The sequence below is a fragment of the Callorhinus ursinus genome, unplaced genomic scaffold (genome assembly GCF_003265705.2).
Source record: "Callorhinus ursinus isolate GAN/ISIS: 27379988/994484 unplaced genomic scaffold, GSC_fseal_2.0 scaffold1, whole genome shotgun sequence".
NCBI classification, from domain to species: Eukaryota; Metazoa; Chordata; class Mammalia; order Carnivora; family Otariidae; genus Callorhinus; species Callorhinus ursinus.
Genome location: NW_027397063.1, coordinates 60683019 through 60700104, shown reverse-complemented (window position 1 = coordinate 60700104; position 17086 = coordinate 60683019). Strand labels below are relative to the sequence as shown.

The 17086-nt window shown below is 41.7% G+C and overlaps 1 protein-coding gene across 1 annotated transcript in view; it reads left to right on the top strand.

Annotated features, from left to right (window-relative positions):
- The window catches only part of SLC12A8 (solute carrier family 12 member 8), a 151507-nt gene extending 137782 nt beyond the window's left edge, over positions 1–13725 (top strand). The window contains exons 13-14 of the mRNA XM_073903188.1: positions 9721–9781; positions 13253–13725. Of these exons, the coding sequence (XP_073759289.1) occupies positions 9721–9781; positions 13253–13415 (224 nt within the window). The 3' untranslated portion in view covers positions 13416–13725. The remainder of the gene's footprint in view (positions 1–9720; positions 9782–13252) is intronic.
- The last annotated feature ends 3361 nt before the right edge of the window (positions 13726–17086 follow it).

The window sequence follows — 17086 nt, the reverse complement described above, 5'->3', positions numbered from 1 at the left end:
GGTGGGAATGTAAATGATACGCTCACTTTGTAAAACAGTGTGGCAGTTTATTAAAAAGTTAAACAGGGGAGGTGGGTGGGGTGATGGGTGAAATAGGTGATGGGGATGAAGGAGTGCACTTGCTGTGGTGAGCGCTGGGTGTTGCATGGAAGTGTTGAATCAGTATATTGTACACCTGAAACTAATATAACACTGTATGTTAGCTAATTGGAATTAAAATTTAATAAATAAATACATTGATAAATAAATAACTAACTAAGTAAAGTTAAACATATACCTGCTATATGAACCTGCTACTGGACTCCTAGTTATTTACCCAAGTGAAATGAAAGCGTATGGCCATAAAAAAAAAAAAAACAACAACCACATGCACATGAATATTCATAGCAGCTTAATTTGTAAATAGCCCCAAACTGGAAACATCTCAAATGTCCACCAAGAGGTGACTCTATAAATGAATTGTAGTATAACCATACAATGGAATACTACTCAGCAATAAAAAGAATGAACTTTTTTTTAAAGAATAGACTATTGATACATGCAGTAACATGGATGAATCTCAAAATGAAGATGCTGAGTGAAAGAAACCGGACAAAAAGAGTACATAGTGTAGTATTTCATATATGTATAACTAATATATTTTATATATAATTTATATATAAACCAGACAAGAAGAGTGCATAGTATACTATTTCATATATATGTAGTTACTGAAAATGCAAAGTAGTCTATAATGACAGCAGATCTGTGGTTGCCTTTGGATGGGGTTTGTGGGTGGGGGATACGTGGGAAGGAGGTCTTATGAAGCAGCTTGAGGAAGCTATTGGAGGTGATGGGTACGTTCATTATCTTGTTTGTGGTGATGGCTTCACAGTACATACATGTGTCAACACTTTCCAAATTTTACACTTCAAATACATGTAGTTTGTTCTAAAAATGTACTAATTTGTTTTAATTAGTAAGATTAAACAGAGGCACAGAAATGGTAAGATACACACACACAGAAATGATAGTCTTTGTGAAGGAAGGAAGAAGTTTATACTGACAGATCTCTAGAAACAGGAGGCATGGCATGCCACTCAGGGCCAAGTGGGGAAGGACCAGGGTTGGTCAGGAGGCAGAAGAGGAAGAGAGGAGAACATGGCCCAGAGCCATTACTGAAGTTTTAATGGGAAGGGATGGGCGAGGCAGGTAGGCAGCTGACCACATTTGGGATTGGATAGTTTGAGTAATTTTGGTGGGCTCTGGGATATAAGAGTGGTCACTGGCTACCCAGGACCTGGCTCTGGGGTCATCTAGGGCAGGGGAGTATTGGCTTGGTGTGTGGGAGTTTAACAAAGAAGGTAATTGGGGGTGAGGGCTCTGGATTTGTTGGTTTGTATATCCAAAGTATGCTTATAGGGGAATTGTTTGCTATCTCTAGGAATTCGCTCCCACCTCCAGGATTAAGGTCACAAATTCCAGAGCGACAAAAATCTAGAAAGTAAGAAAACGCAATCAGTACTCTGATTGTATTCCGTTATTCCTCAATAATAAAGCTGTTTAAAAACGACAGTTGAGAGCCCTTTTCAGCAAAATACTATGATGTATTTGTTTGATGTATTTTGTATATCTGATGTATAGTTTTGAAAGAAAAGCACATCAAACATTATAAGTTCCATTTACATTAAAAATAATGCTTTAGAAAAAGTCATGCTAGGGAGAGGTCCTCCTATCAGCTAGTTTAAGGAATAGAATACATTTTGATTAACATAGGGATTATATTAGTGATTGCTTCTGAATTTCTTAGAAATTACTTTGATATTAAGAAATTTAAATATTTCCCAGAAATTTCTTCACACGAAAATATGAAATAAAATTTCAGGCCAATCTACATCCACAATTTAGATAATTTAGAATCCAAATGATCACAAATAAGTAAGTTCAGTAAAATGTTTATGTTTATTTTCTTCCTTCCAACAATATCAAAATATTTTAGAAACTTTCTCTTGCAATTACAGATATTAATGCAAATCTAAAATTTGTCCCCCCTTTAACCGCAAGAACCCTGAATGAAACTGAGGAAATATGTATTATCACCTACATCCTGTTGACATTAGCCAAGATTCTAACGTAAGCCCCATAATGCTAATGTCCTGATTATATATTGAATACTATCTTATCAACCAATTTTCAACCAGCCATTTAGATAGATAGACAAATGATAGATAGATAGATAGATAGATGATACAAAATTTGGAGAAATATTTTTTTTAATTTTATTTTATTATGTTATGTTAGTCACCATACATTACATCATTAGTTTTGGATGAAGTGTTCCATGATTCATTGTTTGTGTGTAATACCCAGTGCTCCATGCAATACATGCCCTCCTTAATACCCATCACCAGGCTAACCCATCCCCCCCTCCCCTCTAGAACCCTCAGTTTGTTTCTCAGAGTCCATAGTCTCTCATGGTTCATCTCTCCCTCCGATTTTCCCCCCTTCATTTTTCCCTTCCTACTATCTTCTTTATTTTTTTTTTAACATATAATGTATTATTTGTTTCAGAGGTACAGGTCTGTGATTCATCAGTCTTACACAATTCACAGTGTTCACCATAGCACATACCCTCCCCAATGTCTATCACCCAGCCACCCATCCCTCCCACCCCCCACCATTCCAGCAACCCTCAGTTTGTTTCCTGAGATTAAGAATTCCTCATATCAGTGAGATCATATGATACTTGTCTTTCTCTGATTGACTTATTTCGCTTAGCATAATACCCTCTAGTTCTATCCATGTCATTGCAAATGGCAAGATTTCGGGGTTTTTTTATGGCGGCATAATATTCCATGCGTATATATACCACATCTTCTTTATCCGTTCATCTGTCAATAGGCATCTTGGCTCTTTCCATAGTTTGGCTATTGTGGACATTGCTGCTGTAAACATCGGGGTACACATACCCCTTTGGATCACTACATTTGTATGGGGGTAAATACCCAGTAGTGCAATTGCTGGGCCATAGGGTAGCTCTATTTTCAACTTTTTGAGGAACCTCCATACTGTTTTCCAGAGTGGCTGCACCAGCTTGCATTCCCACCAACAGTGTAGGAGTGTTCCCCTTTCTCCGCATCCTCGCCAACGTTTATCATTTCCTGACTTGTTAATTTTAACCATTCTGACTGGTGTGAGGTGGTATCTCATGGAGGTTTTGATTTGGATTTCCCTGATGCTGAGTGATGGTGAGCACTTTTTCATGTGTCTGTTGGCCATTTGGATGTCTTCATTGGAAAAATGTCTGTTCATGTCTTCTGCCCATTTCTTGATGGGATTATTTGTTCTTTGGGTGTTGAGTTTGATAAGTTCTTTATAGATTTGGGATACTAGCCCTTTACCTGATATGTCCTTTGCAAATAACTTCTCCCATTCTGTCGGTTGTCTTTTGGTTTTGTTGACTGTTTCCTTTGCTGTGCAAAAGCTTTTTATCTTGATGAAGTCCCAATAGTTCGTTTTTGCCCTTGCTTCCCTTCCCTTTGGCGATGTGTCTAGGAAGAAGTTGCTGCAGGGGTGCCTGGGTGGCTCAGTCGTTAAGGGTCTGCCTTTGGCTCAGATCATGATCCCAGAGTCCTGAGATCGAGCCCCACATCGGGCTCCCTGCTCAGCGGGAAGCCTGCTTCTCCCTCTCCCACTCCCCCTGCTTGTGCACAAGCTCTCTCTCTCTCGCTGTGTCTCCCTCTGTCAAATAAATAAATAAAATCTTAAAAAAAAAAAAAAAGAGTGAGAGCGTTCCCCACAGGGTTGCCCTCTCTCAGCATTTAAAAAAAAAAAAAGAAGTTGCTGCAGCTGAGGTCAAAAAGGTTGCTGCCTGTGTTCTTCTCTAGGATTTTGATGGATTCCTGTCTCACATTTAGGTCTTTCATCCATTGTGAGTCTATTTTTGTGTGTGGTGTAAGGAAATCGTCCCATTTCATTCTTCTGCATGTGGCTGTCCAATTTTCCCAACACCATATGTTGAAGAGACTGTCTTTTTTCCATTGGACATTCTTTCCTGCTTTGTCTCAGATTAGTTGACCATAGAGTTGAGGGTCCATTTCTGGACTCTCTATTCTGTTCCATTGATCTATGTGTCTGTTTTTGTGCCAGTACCATACTGTCTTGATGATGACAGCTTTGTAATAGAGCTGGAAGTCCGGAATTGTGATGCCACTAGCTTTGCTTTTCTTTTTCAACATTCCTCTGGCTATTCAAAGTCTTTTCTGGTTCCATACAAATTTTAGGATTATTTGTTCCAGCTCTGTGGAAAAAGTTGATAGTATTTTGATAGGGATTGCATTGAATGTGTAAATTGCTCTAGGTAGCATTGACATCTTCACAATATTTGTTCTTCCAATCCATGAGCATGGAATGTTTTTCCATTTCTTTGCATCTTCCTCAATTTCTTTCATGAGTATTCTATAGTTTTCTGAGTACAGATTCTTTGCCTCTTTGGTTAGATTTATTCCTAGGTATCTTATGGTTTTGGGTGCAATTGTAAATGGGATCGACTCCTTAATTTCTCTTTCTTCTGTCTTGTTGTTGGTGTATAGAAATGCAACTGATTTCTGTGCATTGATTTTATATCCTGCCACTTTACTGAATTCCTGTATGAGTTCTAGCAGTTTTGGGGTGGAGTCTTTTGGGTTTTCCACATAAAGTATCATATCATCTGCAAAGAATAAGAGTTTGACTTCTTTGCTGATTCGGATGACTTTTATTTCTTTTTGTTGTCTGATTGCTGTGGGTAGGACTTCTAATACTATGTTGAATAGCAGTGGTGATAGTGGACATCCCTGCCGTGTTCCTGACCCTAGGGGAAAAGCTCTTAGTTTTTCCCCATTGAGAATGATATTCTCTGGGTTTTTCATAGATGGCTTTTATGATATTGAGGTATGTACCCTCTATCCCTATACTCTGAAGAGTTTTAATCAAGAAAGGATGCTGTACTTTGTCAAATGCTTTTCCTGCATCTATTGAGAGGTTCATATGGTTCTTGTTCTTTCTTTTATTAATGTATTGTATCACGTTGATTGATTTGTGGATGTTGAACCAACCTTGCAGCCCAGGAATAAATCCCACTTGGTCGTGGTGAATAATCCTTTTAATGTACTGTTGGATCCTATTGGCTAGTATTTTGGTGAGAATTTTTGCATCCATGTTCATCAGGGATATTGGTCCGTAATTCTTCTTTTTGATGGGGTCTTTGTCTGCTTTGGGGATCAAGGTAATTGTGGCCTCATAAAATGAGTTTGGAAGTTTTCCTTCTATTTCTATTTTTTGGAACAGTTTCAAAAGAATAGGTATTAATTCTTCTTTAAATGTTTGGTAGAATTCCCCTGGGAAGCCTTCTTTTTGATAAGTCTGGCCAGGGGTTTATCAATCCTATTAATTCTATCAAAGAACCAGCTCCTAGTTTCATTGATCTGTTCTACTGTTCTTTTGGTTTCTTTTTCATCGATTTCTGCTCTGATCTTTGTTATTTCTCTTCTCCTGCTGGGTTTAGGCTTTACTTGCTATTCTTTCTCCAGCTCCTTTAGGTGTAGGGTTAGGTTGTGTATTTGAGACCTTTCTTGTTTCTTGAGAAAGGCTTGTATTACTATATACTTTCCTCATAGGACCACCTTTGCTGCATCCCAAAGATTTTGAACAGTTGTGTTTTCATTTTCATTTGTTTCCATGAATTTTTTTTTAGTTCTTCTTTAATTTCCTGGTTGACCCATGCATTCTTTAGTAGGATGCTCTTTAGCCTCCATGTATTTGAGTTCTTTCCAACTTTTCTCTTGTGATTGAATTCTAGTTTCAAAGCATTGTGGTCCAAAAATATGCAGGGAATGATCCCAATCTTTTGGTATCGGTTTAGACCTGATTTGTGATCTAGGATGTGATCTATTCTGGAGAATGTTCCATGGGCACTAGAGAAGAATGTGTATTCTGTTGCTTTGGGATGGAATGTTCTGAATATATCTGTGAAGTCCATTTGGTCCAGTGTGTCATTTAAAGCCTTTATTTCCTTGTTGATCTTTTACTTAGAGGATCTGTCCATTTCAGTGAGGGGGTTGTTAAAGTCCCCTACTATTATTGTATTGTTGTCAATGTATTTCTTTGATTTTGTAATTAATTGGCTGTTCCCATGTTAGGGGCATAGATATTTATAATGGTTAGATCTTCTTGTTGGATAGACCCTTTAAGGATGATATAGTGTCCTTCCTCTTCTCTCTCATTATAGTCTTTGGTTTAAAATCTATTGTCTGATATAAGGATTGCCACACCAGATTTCTTTTGATGTCCATTAGCAAGGTAAATGGTTTTCCACCCCCTCACTTTCAATTTGGATGTGTCTTTGGGTCTAAAATGAGTCTCTTGCAGGCAGCATATCAGTGGGTCTTGTTTTTCTATCCAATCTGTTACCCTGTGTCTTTTGATTGGGGCATTTAGCCCATTTACATTCAGGGTAACTATTCAGAGATATGAATTTGGTGCCATTGTATTGCCTGTAAGGTGACTGATACTGTATATTGTGTCTATTCCTTTCTGGTCTATGTTACTTTTAGGCTCTCTCTTTGCTTAGAGGACCCCTTTCCGTATTTCTTATAGGGCTGGTTTGGTGTTTGCAAATTCTTTTAGTTTTTGTTTGTCCTGGAAGCTTTTTATTTCTCTTATTTTCAATGACAGCCTAGCTGGATATAGTATTCTTGGCTGCATATTTTTCTTGTTTAGTGCTCTGAATATATTGTGCCAGTCCTTTCTGGCCTGCCAGGTCTCTGTGGATAGGTCTGTTGCCAGTCTAATGTTTCTACCATTGTAGGTTACAGACCTCTTGTCCCGAGCTGCTTTCAGGATTTTCTCTTTGTATCTGAGACTTGTAAGTTTTACTATTAGATGTCGGGATGTTGACCTATTTTTATTGATTTTGAGGGGGTTCTCTGTGCCTCCTGGATTGTGATGCCTGTTTCCTTCCCCAGATTAGGGAAGTTCTCTGCTATAATTTGCTCTAATATACCTTCTGCCCCCCTCTCTCTTTCTTCTTCTTCTGGGATCCCAATTATTCTAATATTGTTTCATCTTATGGTATCACTTATCTCGAATTCTGCCCTTCTGCTTCATTTATCCTAGCAGTTAGAGCCTCCATTTTTGATTGCACCCCATTAATAGCCTTTTTTGTTTCGACTTGGCTAGATTTTATTTCTTTTATTTCTCCAGAGAGGGTTTCTCTAGTCTCTTCCATGCTTTTTCAAGCCCAGCTAGTATCTTTATAATCATCATTCCGAACTCTAGTTCTGACATCTTACTAATGTCCATATTGATTAGGTCCCTGGCAGTTGGTATTGCCTCTTGTTCTTTTTTTTGAGGTGAGTTTTTCCGTCTTGTCATTTTGTCCAGAGGAGAATAGAAGAATGAGAGAACAAAATGCTAATAGGGTAACAACAATCCCAGAAAAAACATACACTAAACAAATCAGAAGAGACCCAAAACCAGGGGGAAAAGAAAGGGAAAGAAAGAAAAAAGAAAAAAAAGAAATACCATCAAATATGATCAGGCTGGTGAATAGATCAGTGCCACACACTAGATTTTGAGCATATTTTGGTCTGTTAGAAGAAACTGCCTCCCAAAATTTTAAAGTGAGAAAAACATATATGTATAAAATAAGGGTAAGTACAATGAAGGGATGGAATATGACTGTAAGATGAAAATTATAAAAGATTTTATAAAAGTAATTGATAAGTTGGTTGAAAAAGAAAGAAGAGAAATTTAAAAAAAAAAGGGAGAGAATGTGATCAGGCAGGAGACTAGAACAAAGCCATACACTAGAGATTTAGGGTATATTTTGGTCTGTTAGAAGCAACCGTATCCCAAAATTTTAAAGAGAGAACAACTTATATATATACAAAAAATAAGGTTAACTACAATAAAGGGATAGAATATAACTCTAAAAATGAAAAATAAAAAAGATTTTATAAAAAGGATTGATAAGATGAGATGGTTGAAAAAGGGAAAAAGAAAACCTAAAAAAAAAAAGAAAAAAAAGTAAAAAAATTAACTTTGAAACACTAAAGAATCATGGTAAAAAAGCCATGGATTCTATGTGCAGTATTCCCCAGCTCTGGAGTTCTGCTGTTCTCATTGATCGGTAAACTTGGTCTTGGCTGGCTGTTCTTGCTGCTCTTCTGGGGGAGGGACCTGTTGCTGTGGTTCCCAAATGTCTTTGCCGGAGGCGGAATTGCCCTGCCCTTGTCGGTCCGGGCTAAGGAATCTGCTCGGGTTTGGTCTTGGGAACTTTTGTTTCCTGCAAGCTTTCCATACAGCTTTGGAGGACAAGAGTGAATGGCAGCCTCCCTATCTCTGGCCCCAGAGGAGCTGAGAACTCGGGGCCCCAGTCCTCAGTGAGCCCCCAGAGAAAAGCAGTCAATCACTCCCATCTCGCTGGTCTCCGGCCACACTCCGTGCTCACCCGGCCTGTGACCGAGCATTTCTATCTCTGGTGCACGACCCCGTGTGGAGTCTCCAAACCCAGCCGATCCCTGTGGTGTGCTCCTGTGCCGCTCCTCCTGGGGAGGAAGGGGAGTCTTCCTGGATCTGCTGCTTGTTGGGTCCCTGCTGGAGGAGCCTGACTGTGCTGCGGATCACGGTTTATGGCATCCCCGAGCTGAGAGCCTGCACCTCGGCTCCGTCTCTGCAGCCGGCTTCCCCCCTCCGATCCCTGGGAGCTCTGTTGCACTCAGGCACCCCCAGTCTTTCTGTGATCCCGAGGGTCCTGAGACCACACTGTCCCACGAGGGTTCCATACCCCGCTTAACCACTGGAGCCATGTCCCTCAGTGGAGCCGACTTCTAAAATTTCCGATTTTGTGCTCCACTGCTCTATCACTTGCCAGAAGTGGCGGACGGAGGCCCCTTCCCCCGCCGTCTATCCTCCCGAATATTGCCTTGGATTCATTTCTCCGCATGTCCTACCTTCCAGAAAGTGGTCGCTTTTCTGTTCAGAGAGTTATTGCTTTTCTTTTCTTCTATCTCCTGTTGAGTTCGTAGGTGTTCAGAATGGTTTGATATCTAGCTGAATTCCTGGGACCAGATGAAATTTAGGTCTCCTACTCCTCTGCCATCTTATCAAAAAGTTGATAAGTCCTGTACTAATCAGTGTGTCCGATGTCAGGCTATTTGGCCAGTATCACGACAGTCTCACTTCAAACTTCAGCTGTGACATGGCTATATATTGAGCTAAGTGATTCACCTAACACCTAAAGAAACATCCTGTGTGCCAGACCCTGGGTATTGCACTGTGAGTGTTCCAAGACGAAAAAGACATCCTTTCTATGCTTAAAGAGTGAATGGTCTAGTAGGGGATTTTATAGCATGTATTTAACATATTATCAATTTGAAACTAACAGAAAAAAATTGTCAAAAATTTTTAGATTCCTAAGACCGAAGTTGGCAAATCCTCTGCTTTTTCCTCTATAGCACTGTATTTAGTTTCTTTCTTAGGATTTTGGATTTTAGAAATTTTTGAAAACCATATATGGGTACAAAGTCCTTAGTAGTTTGCTGTCAGAGTCTTTACAATAAATGAAGTTTAGTTAAACTGAAAAAGGAAAGATTTTGTGCTAATTCTGTATGTGTGTCAGGGAGTGTTTATTCACACTATTAAAACTGGGCTTCTGGACGTAAAGCCTTTATTAATATTATGTATCTTTTTTCCCTGCAGGATTAGCCTCCAGCTTCAGTTTCTTCAGGTGGATGAAGTCCCTTCTGATCCCCTCCTGCAGGTCTGTGCTAATCTGGGGCCATGGGAGGTAGTCAGGGTGTCCAGTCCTTGGCTAGGTTTAAGTGAACTGTGGGTGGGGAACCTGACATTTGACAACCTCAGTGACACTCAGACTCTGCTCCTCACTGCCTTCCACCACCCAGCCCCCAACCCCACGCCCAGTCTCAGCTCAGCAGAAGCTTCCTCTGGCTCCGATCTTGCCTTCCTACCCTCAGGAATCATGAACAGAGGCTTTATCTAGAATCTGATTGCTGGGTGCTGAGTCAGTGAGTTCCCAGTCTAAGACACACGAGCATCAATACACAACCATACGCAAGATTAAGGCCGCGAGGCTGTCATCTCAAATCAGAGGTGGTTGACGTGATTGTATTGGCGAAAGTGCAGAGGTCAAGTACAGAAACACAGCAGAGATTCTAGAGGATTTCTGTGGGCCCTCCATGTTCAAATACTCAGGGAAATGGAGAAGTAGGAGGAGGCCTCATGGAGAAGGTCAGATTTCAGGAGCGGTCTCATGTCTTTCGTCTTCCTCCTCCACCCTTCCGGTACAGTGCTTCCTTGACTTTGAAGGCCTCAGGACTCTGGAAAATCACTTCCCTCCCCTTTTAGTACCAGTGAGGAACCAGGGCTGTGGGCTGGGAAAATCCAGGCAGAACCCAACCAAGTGTTTATTTGGTTTCATTTTGTTGGTTTGTTTCTGAAACTGGAGGTGTTTGGGTTGCCCTTACCAATATTTCCACCTTCTGTGCCCTGACATTGCTAATGGACGATGGGAGCCTTTCCCATTGATCCCAAATGTAAATTCAGAATCCTCTTGTTTTTTTCTTTCCATTTTTCTTTATTGTGGTAAAATAAACATATCATAAAAACCTTATCATCTTAACCATTTTTTTAAGTAGGCTTCACACCCAGTGTGGGGCTTGAACTCACTACCCTGAGATCAAGACCCGAGCTAAGATCAGGAGACAGATGCTTAACTGACTGAGACACTCAGGCACCCCCCATCTTAGCCATCCTAACCATCTTAACTGTCAAATGTCAGGTTCCCACCCACAGTTCACTTAAACCTAGACACTTCAACTTCTTAACCCCTGTACAGTTCAGTGGCATTAAGTCCATTCACATCATTGTGCAACCATCACCACCATCCATCTCCAGAACTCTCTATCTTGCAAAACAGAAAGACTATACCCACTAAACAATAACTCCCTATTCCTCTCTCCTAAGAATCCTTTTAAAGACAGCTCTTTGTAGCACTACCAATCTGTTCAAGTTGACAGAAGAAATGGAACCTTGGTGCTAGAGCCTAGGATGATGAACCAAAAGGAATCCTCCTCTGGAAACCACCAGAGAGAGGGCTGGGAGGAGCTGGTGTGGAGGGGAGAACTCCTGTCTTCTGCCTGGAAGCTGGGCTGTTGTCCTTTGTGCAGCAATAGGAGGGGGCGGGTTGCCCCTCGGCCTCTTTTCCAGTCTGGGGCACCAGGTTGGGTGACTTAGGTCACAACACACCAGCCTTGCTCTCTCTCCTCTACCACCTGGTCCTGAGGGAAAGTAGAGGCTGAGTGGACATAGATTCTGTGTAGAAGCTGCCTACAGAATCTGGAGCTGCAAGTAGTGTGTGGTTGAGAGTACTTGGCCTTCTCTGATTCACAGGAATATTTTTAGGCATCTCTGGTTTTAAAGCCTATAAATGACCCTGGGAGGTCACTACTCCTTAAGTTGCACTTGAATTCCAGGAATTTCACGTCTGAGGTCACCAGAATACTATGTAGAAAAAACAATGTCTTCAGAGGAGATTATTGTTAGAGAAGGATAGTGCTTTGGTCAGAATAGGACCCAGTGCACACTATTCATAGCTCTGTGGGCTTGTGAAGTGGGTCTCAACATCACACTTGCTGGCCTCACGTGCCTACTGGATGAGATCCTGTGGTGGTTATTCAGGGGGGGGTGAAAGGACCAAGAAAGGATGGTTCACTTAAAAGTAGAAATTGCTGTTTTGTAGTTTCGAAGGGTTTGTGGTCCCCCTCTCCCCACTTCCCCAACTATAGTCCCAGATGCTCTTCAAAACCAAAGAAGAAGAATATTGTAGAATATGTTTGGGCAAAGGAACTTGGGTATGTTGCTTCTTGTGTTACACATACAATTCCCAGAATTATGTGAAATGAAGCCTGACCTTGAAGAGGGCTTTCTTTCTAGAAGTCCTGACAGTTGCCCAGGTGAGAATTCTCAGGCCATTCTAGTCTAAAAGTGAAGCATAGTGTCTCCCTGAACTCAAAAGAATACTATGATTTCACCTAAAAAAAAAAAAAAAAAAAAAAAAGCATTAACAAAAATAATTCATTGGCAAAACACTCGTATGTTGACTGAATGTCGCCTCTTAACCTTACTTCTTGAAGATTCAACCATTATAGAAGTTCACTCATTTCTCAGAAAACCTCCATTTATCTAATTTAGGTATGTTTTCAGCAAGTGGCTGCAAGCCTTAGTCCTGTGATCTAAACTTCTATAACGGCACATTTTGCCAGAGGCAACTGGAGCTTTCTACTGAGCTTGCACAAGTTTAGAACGTTAGATTTCTACCTTTTAAAGATAGTTGTCAAATATATTCTTTAAAGAATTGAACATTACTAGTCACAAAGAAGATGATTCTTTCTGAGTAAAATTTTAAGGAGGAAATCCATGGCTGAGGTGATTTAAGGACCTACCACAGACTGAGGGAACTGAAGGGGACCTGGAAAGATGAGAAAACAAGGCAGGGGAGGTGAAGAGCTAGCCTGGGGCCATGAGGCTGATTAGTGGCAGGCCGGTGACTATCCATCTTCCTTACTGCGTTCTGCCTCTAGCACTTTCCTCTTGTCTCCCAGACATTTTTCTTTACCAGTTTATTCTCACTCCAACTGTATGTAGTCGGTGACAATGGAATCCACATCGGGACTTGCTTTTCGTCTTCAGGCCAGTTTAGTGTCAAAAACATTTGCAGTTCCCCTCGTAGCCGCTTCCTCTGTAAACCTCAGCCCCAGAAATCATTCTTCAGTCAGCGTTCTTTCCAAAGAACCAAAGAAAAGTTTCTCTTTCTACTCTTCTCAGTTTTCCAGCCTCTCCATTCCATTATTTCATTTGACAGGAAATCAAAGAAAAGCTATAGAGTCCCAACATGACACCATTTGGAAGGTTATCTTTGTGGGTTGTCTCCTATTGGGTGGGTACAGTTTCATATGTTTCTACTAAAGAGAGGTAAGTATCACTCTCTCTCCTTATTTTATTTGATATTTATTTTTTGTAGTTTGGGTTCATAAACTATTATACATATAGTGTTCCACAGTTATCTTATTTAAATACATGTTAAATAAGAAGTACAAAGTAATAAGCACAATGACACTTGTGCAAAGCATTGCTCTATCCCCGAGCAGATTCATCTCCACTGTTCAGTGCTTTGTCTATCGTTCTGACCGCCTCTGTGTTTCTCTCACCAAAGGAGCTTGAGATCTCCCCAAGAGCAGATAATTTTGGCACCATCCCTGGCTAGGGTTGACATGGAGATGACTCAGCTCACCCAGGAGAACGCAGACTTCGCCACTCGGGATCGCTACCACCACTCCTCCCTTGTGAGTCGGGAACAGCTGATGTCTCAGTACTGACGTGCTGAGAACTCATTAGTAGGCAGCCCAAGGACCCTCCTCTGTTGGAGTTGTCCAGTGCATAATGGATCCAAATCCCAGAACCTTCATGATGCTGGTTCTCCTCAGTAAGAAACTCAGAGACCTGTCCTCCCCCTGCTGGTTTGGACAATGGAAATCTGCATTCTGGTCCGGAACACCCATCTCACCAGGGTACCCCTGGAATGGCTATGGCCTCTGCAACACGCATCCAGTTTGGAGAACGCCACACGGACATCAAGACTTGTAGGTGTGGAGAATCAGACCAGGTTGCTTGTTCTGAAGGCCACAATAAATGGTTGTTTTAAATTTTATTGTATTATTTGTTTTTTGAATAAATAATACACTCACAGGGTTCTAAACCCCAAAGGATAATCATATATATATATATATATATAGTGAAAATTCCCCCTCCCATCCTTGTTCCTCATATATTCATCCCCTGCCCCAGAGGTAACCATTGTTCTTATATATACCTCCAGCATTTCTTTATGAATATACAAGTAAATAGGAATGTGGGTTCCAATTACTCCCTTTTTATACATAAAAGGTAGCGTATTATACATGTGTTCCGCACCTTGCTTTTCCCTTTGGAGACATTTCCATATCAATACATATACAGTTTCCTCATTATTTTTCACTGTATGAAAGTGGTATAATTTATTTCGTCAGTTCCACAGTGATGACATTTGGATCATTTCCCGTGTTTTGGTATTATAATCAGTTCTGCAGTGAATAATCTTGTACATATGTACAAGCATAAAGTCTATCTGTAGGATAAATTCCCAGAAGTGGAATTATGAGATCAAAGGGCACATGCATTTGCAAGCTATTATTGTTTAGGGAAAGTCTTTTTAATTAAAAAGTTAAATTACCGTGAAATATGTAATGGTGACTCATGTTCTCAAAAGCTTTTGTGGGCCCCAGCTCTGTGGACACGTTTGCAGCTGTTTTACGGTAGGAACGCATGAGGGGATAGGATGATTTTGGTTCCTCGATGAGCTCAGGGTGGCATTCATCACAAGCATGCAGCTTCCCCCGCCACTCCTCCGGGTAAGTTCAGCACCTGCCCCAGCGTTGGTAGTTTCCCCGCTGAGCCAGTCCATTGTGACCCCTTTCTTCTGTAGTAGACATTCTTAAGCTGGTGTGGAGACTCACCTGGGAGGCTTGTTAAAAGTGCAGCTTTCTGCACCTCATCCACAGATTTTTTTTTTATTCAGTAGGTTTGGAGCAGAGTCCTGGACTTGACTTTTTTTTTTTTTTAAGATTTTATTTATTTATTAGAGAGAGCATGAGCAGTGGGCAGGGAGCGGGAGAAGCAGACTCCCTGCTGAGCAGGGAGCCTGATGCCAGACTCGATCCCTGGACCCTGGGATCATGACCTGAGCTGAAGGCAGTTAAGCCAGGCACCCCTGGACTTGACATTTTTAATGAGGGCTTCAGTGATTCCACGCAGGCCATCCTTGGGCCCCCATGTTGAGGAGTGCTGGTCTGCTGAACGGAACAGGCTTAAAGCCAGTGGGAGGGGAAGGTCACGATGAGGGGCTAGTTGGATCTTGTTCTCTCCTAGAAAATGAGGTAGAGTTTATGATGACTGCTCATGCACCATTTGAGTTAAACACCAGACTTACAAACATTATTAGAAACAACTTAAAACAACTCAATAGGCATGTGGGAAATAGTAACAACATAAAGTGACTGTATTCATGAAGGCCAAGGTTGGTGATCTCTGAGGTCCCTTTTCAAGAAGAAACTGCTCTAAGTTTCTGAAATGTATCCTCACAGTTCTGGAGGCCAGACATCCAAAATCAGTGTCACTGAAATCAAGGTGTTAGCAGGGCTCTGCTCCCTCCAGGGGCTCTGATTACTGGGGAGAATTCTATCCTTGCCTTCTCTAGCTTCTGGTGGCTGTGGGCAGTCTTTGCCCTGTGGCCACATCACTCACATCTTCATGGCCAACATCTTCAAATCTCTTTGCTCCATGGTCACACTCCCTCTCCTCTGTGTGTGTAATGTCAGCCTCTGCCTCACTCCTAAGGATACGTGTGAGTGCATTTAGGTTCCACACACACAATCCAGGATGCCTCATCTCAAGAGCCTTAAGGATTGGGATGTGGCTATCTTTTGGGGTACCACTTTTTGGCCTACCACAGAAGCCTTTAATGATTCTGTGTTTTGTTCTTTTGAATTCTGCATAACAAGCTAAAGAAAAGTAACCCCTCTGAAAATGATCGTACTGACTTTGAAAACCTTACACAGCAGAAGATTCAAGTATCCAGGATAAGAACTTCCCCAACATTATTGTTACAGAAAAGAGTAAGAGGAGAGTGGGGCGAAGATTTCCAGCATTCCACTCAGCGTTAAGGATACCTAAGTGAATGGCTCCCAGTCTAGTGTGGGAGGCAGATACTAAACACACTGAATAATCGAATTGTCCAAAACACTCTTGTGTTTAACCCAATCATATTGCATAAATAGTAATAGTAGCCAGTAGAGCAGCCATCAGATCTTAGCCTGGGATTCCCAGAAAGCAGAAGTTTATGTGCCACTGCTTTCCTGAGGGTGCACGCAGGGAAGCAGGAGCGAGAGAAAATGGGGGTGAGGCAGGGAGAGAGACTCGGCTTTGACTTAGCAACTGCTTAGTATCAGGGGCGGCTGAACGCTTCATCTCAAAGGACCCTTTCTGAGAGCCTGTAGAGATACCTGCATCTCAAGACCTTCTTGCAGTGGGAGGAAAGGATGAGAATTATCCACTGGTTTTTGTTTCCCACAGTCAAAGTTTAGCCAGGAGACATAAACCATGTCCCAGCCTCACTCCTGCCCACACCCGTGATCTGCACTGTGTGAGTACCTACCAAGTCCTGCAGCAAGCAGCAACCTGTGTGCGTGAAATTGGCCGGAGCCCAGCAGAACTGGTCCCTGCAGGGGTGGCTGAGATGAAACAGGTGGCCTTGGCCCCAGAGACAGGTGCGACAGAGAGGATCTGAGATGGCACGTAGGAGATGTTGTATACAACTTGTATAAGGACAAAGGTCAGTAGCAAGTACGGCTGTCAGAAAAATGAGACAAAGATGTCACTGCATCATTCAGACAGAGTTTCAAAACTGTCAGTACAGTCAGGATATATGGCAGTGAAACTAGGAACATTTTCTAAAATAGAGGGGAAGATTCTGGCATAAAGATTTTACCAAGGAGTACACAGTTGTAGATGAGAATGTGTGAACGAGTGAGGGTCATATCAGACCTTCTAGAACCATGAATGTCTCCCTTCGGGCCACACGGTCTATTGATTAATCTATCCAGTGATCTATCATTCCCCCATCCATCTATCCACCTACTCCCTTACCTATTGATCTAGCCATTTATCCACCCATCCACCCACCCATTGATCTACCCATCCACCTGCCCATCCATGGCTGGAGCAACCGTATACATGCCCAAGACCACCTCACCTGAGCCAGGTACACCTCACCAATCTCAGAGTTTTACAATGTAAAAATATGATCACAGGCCATTCCAACAGAAATGAACTCAGCCACCACCCTCAGACTTTCCGGGTGAGTACAGACCAATTCTAGAGCACTCTTGAGTTCAGGGCTGGGAACCAGAATAGGGGTCATTTCTCAGATGTCTCTGGGAGTCATGCTAACAAG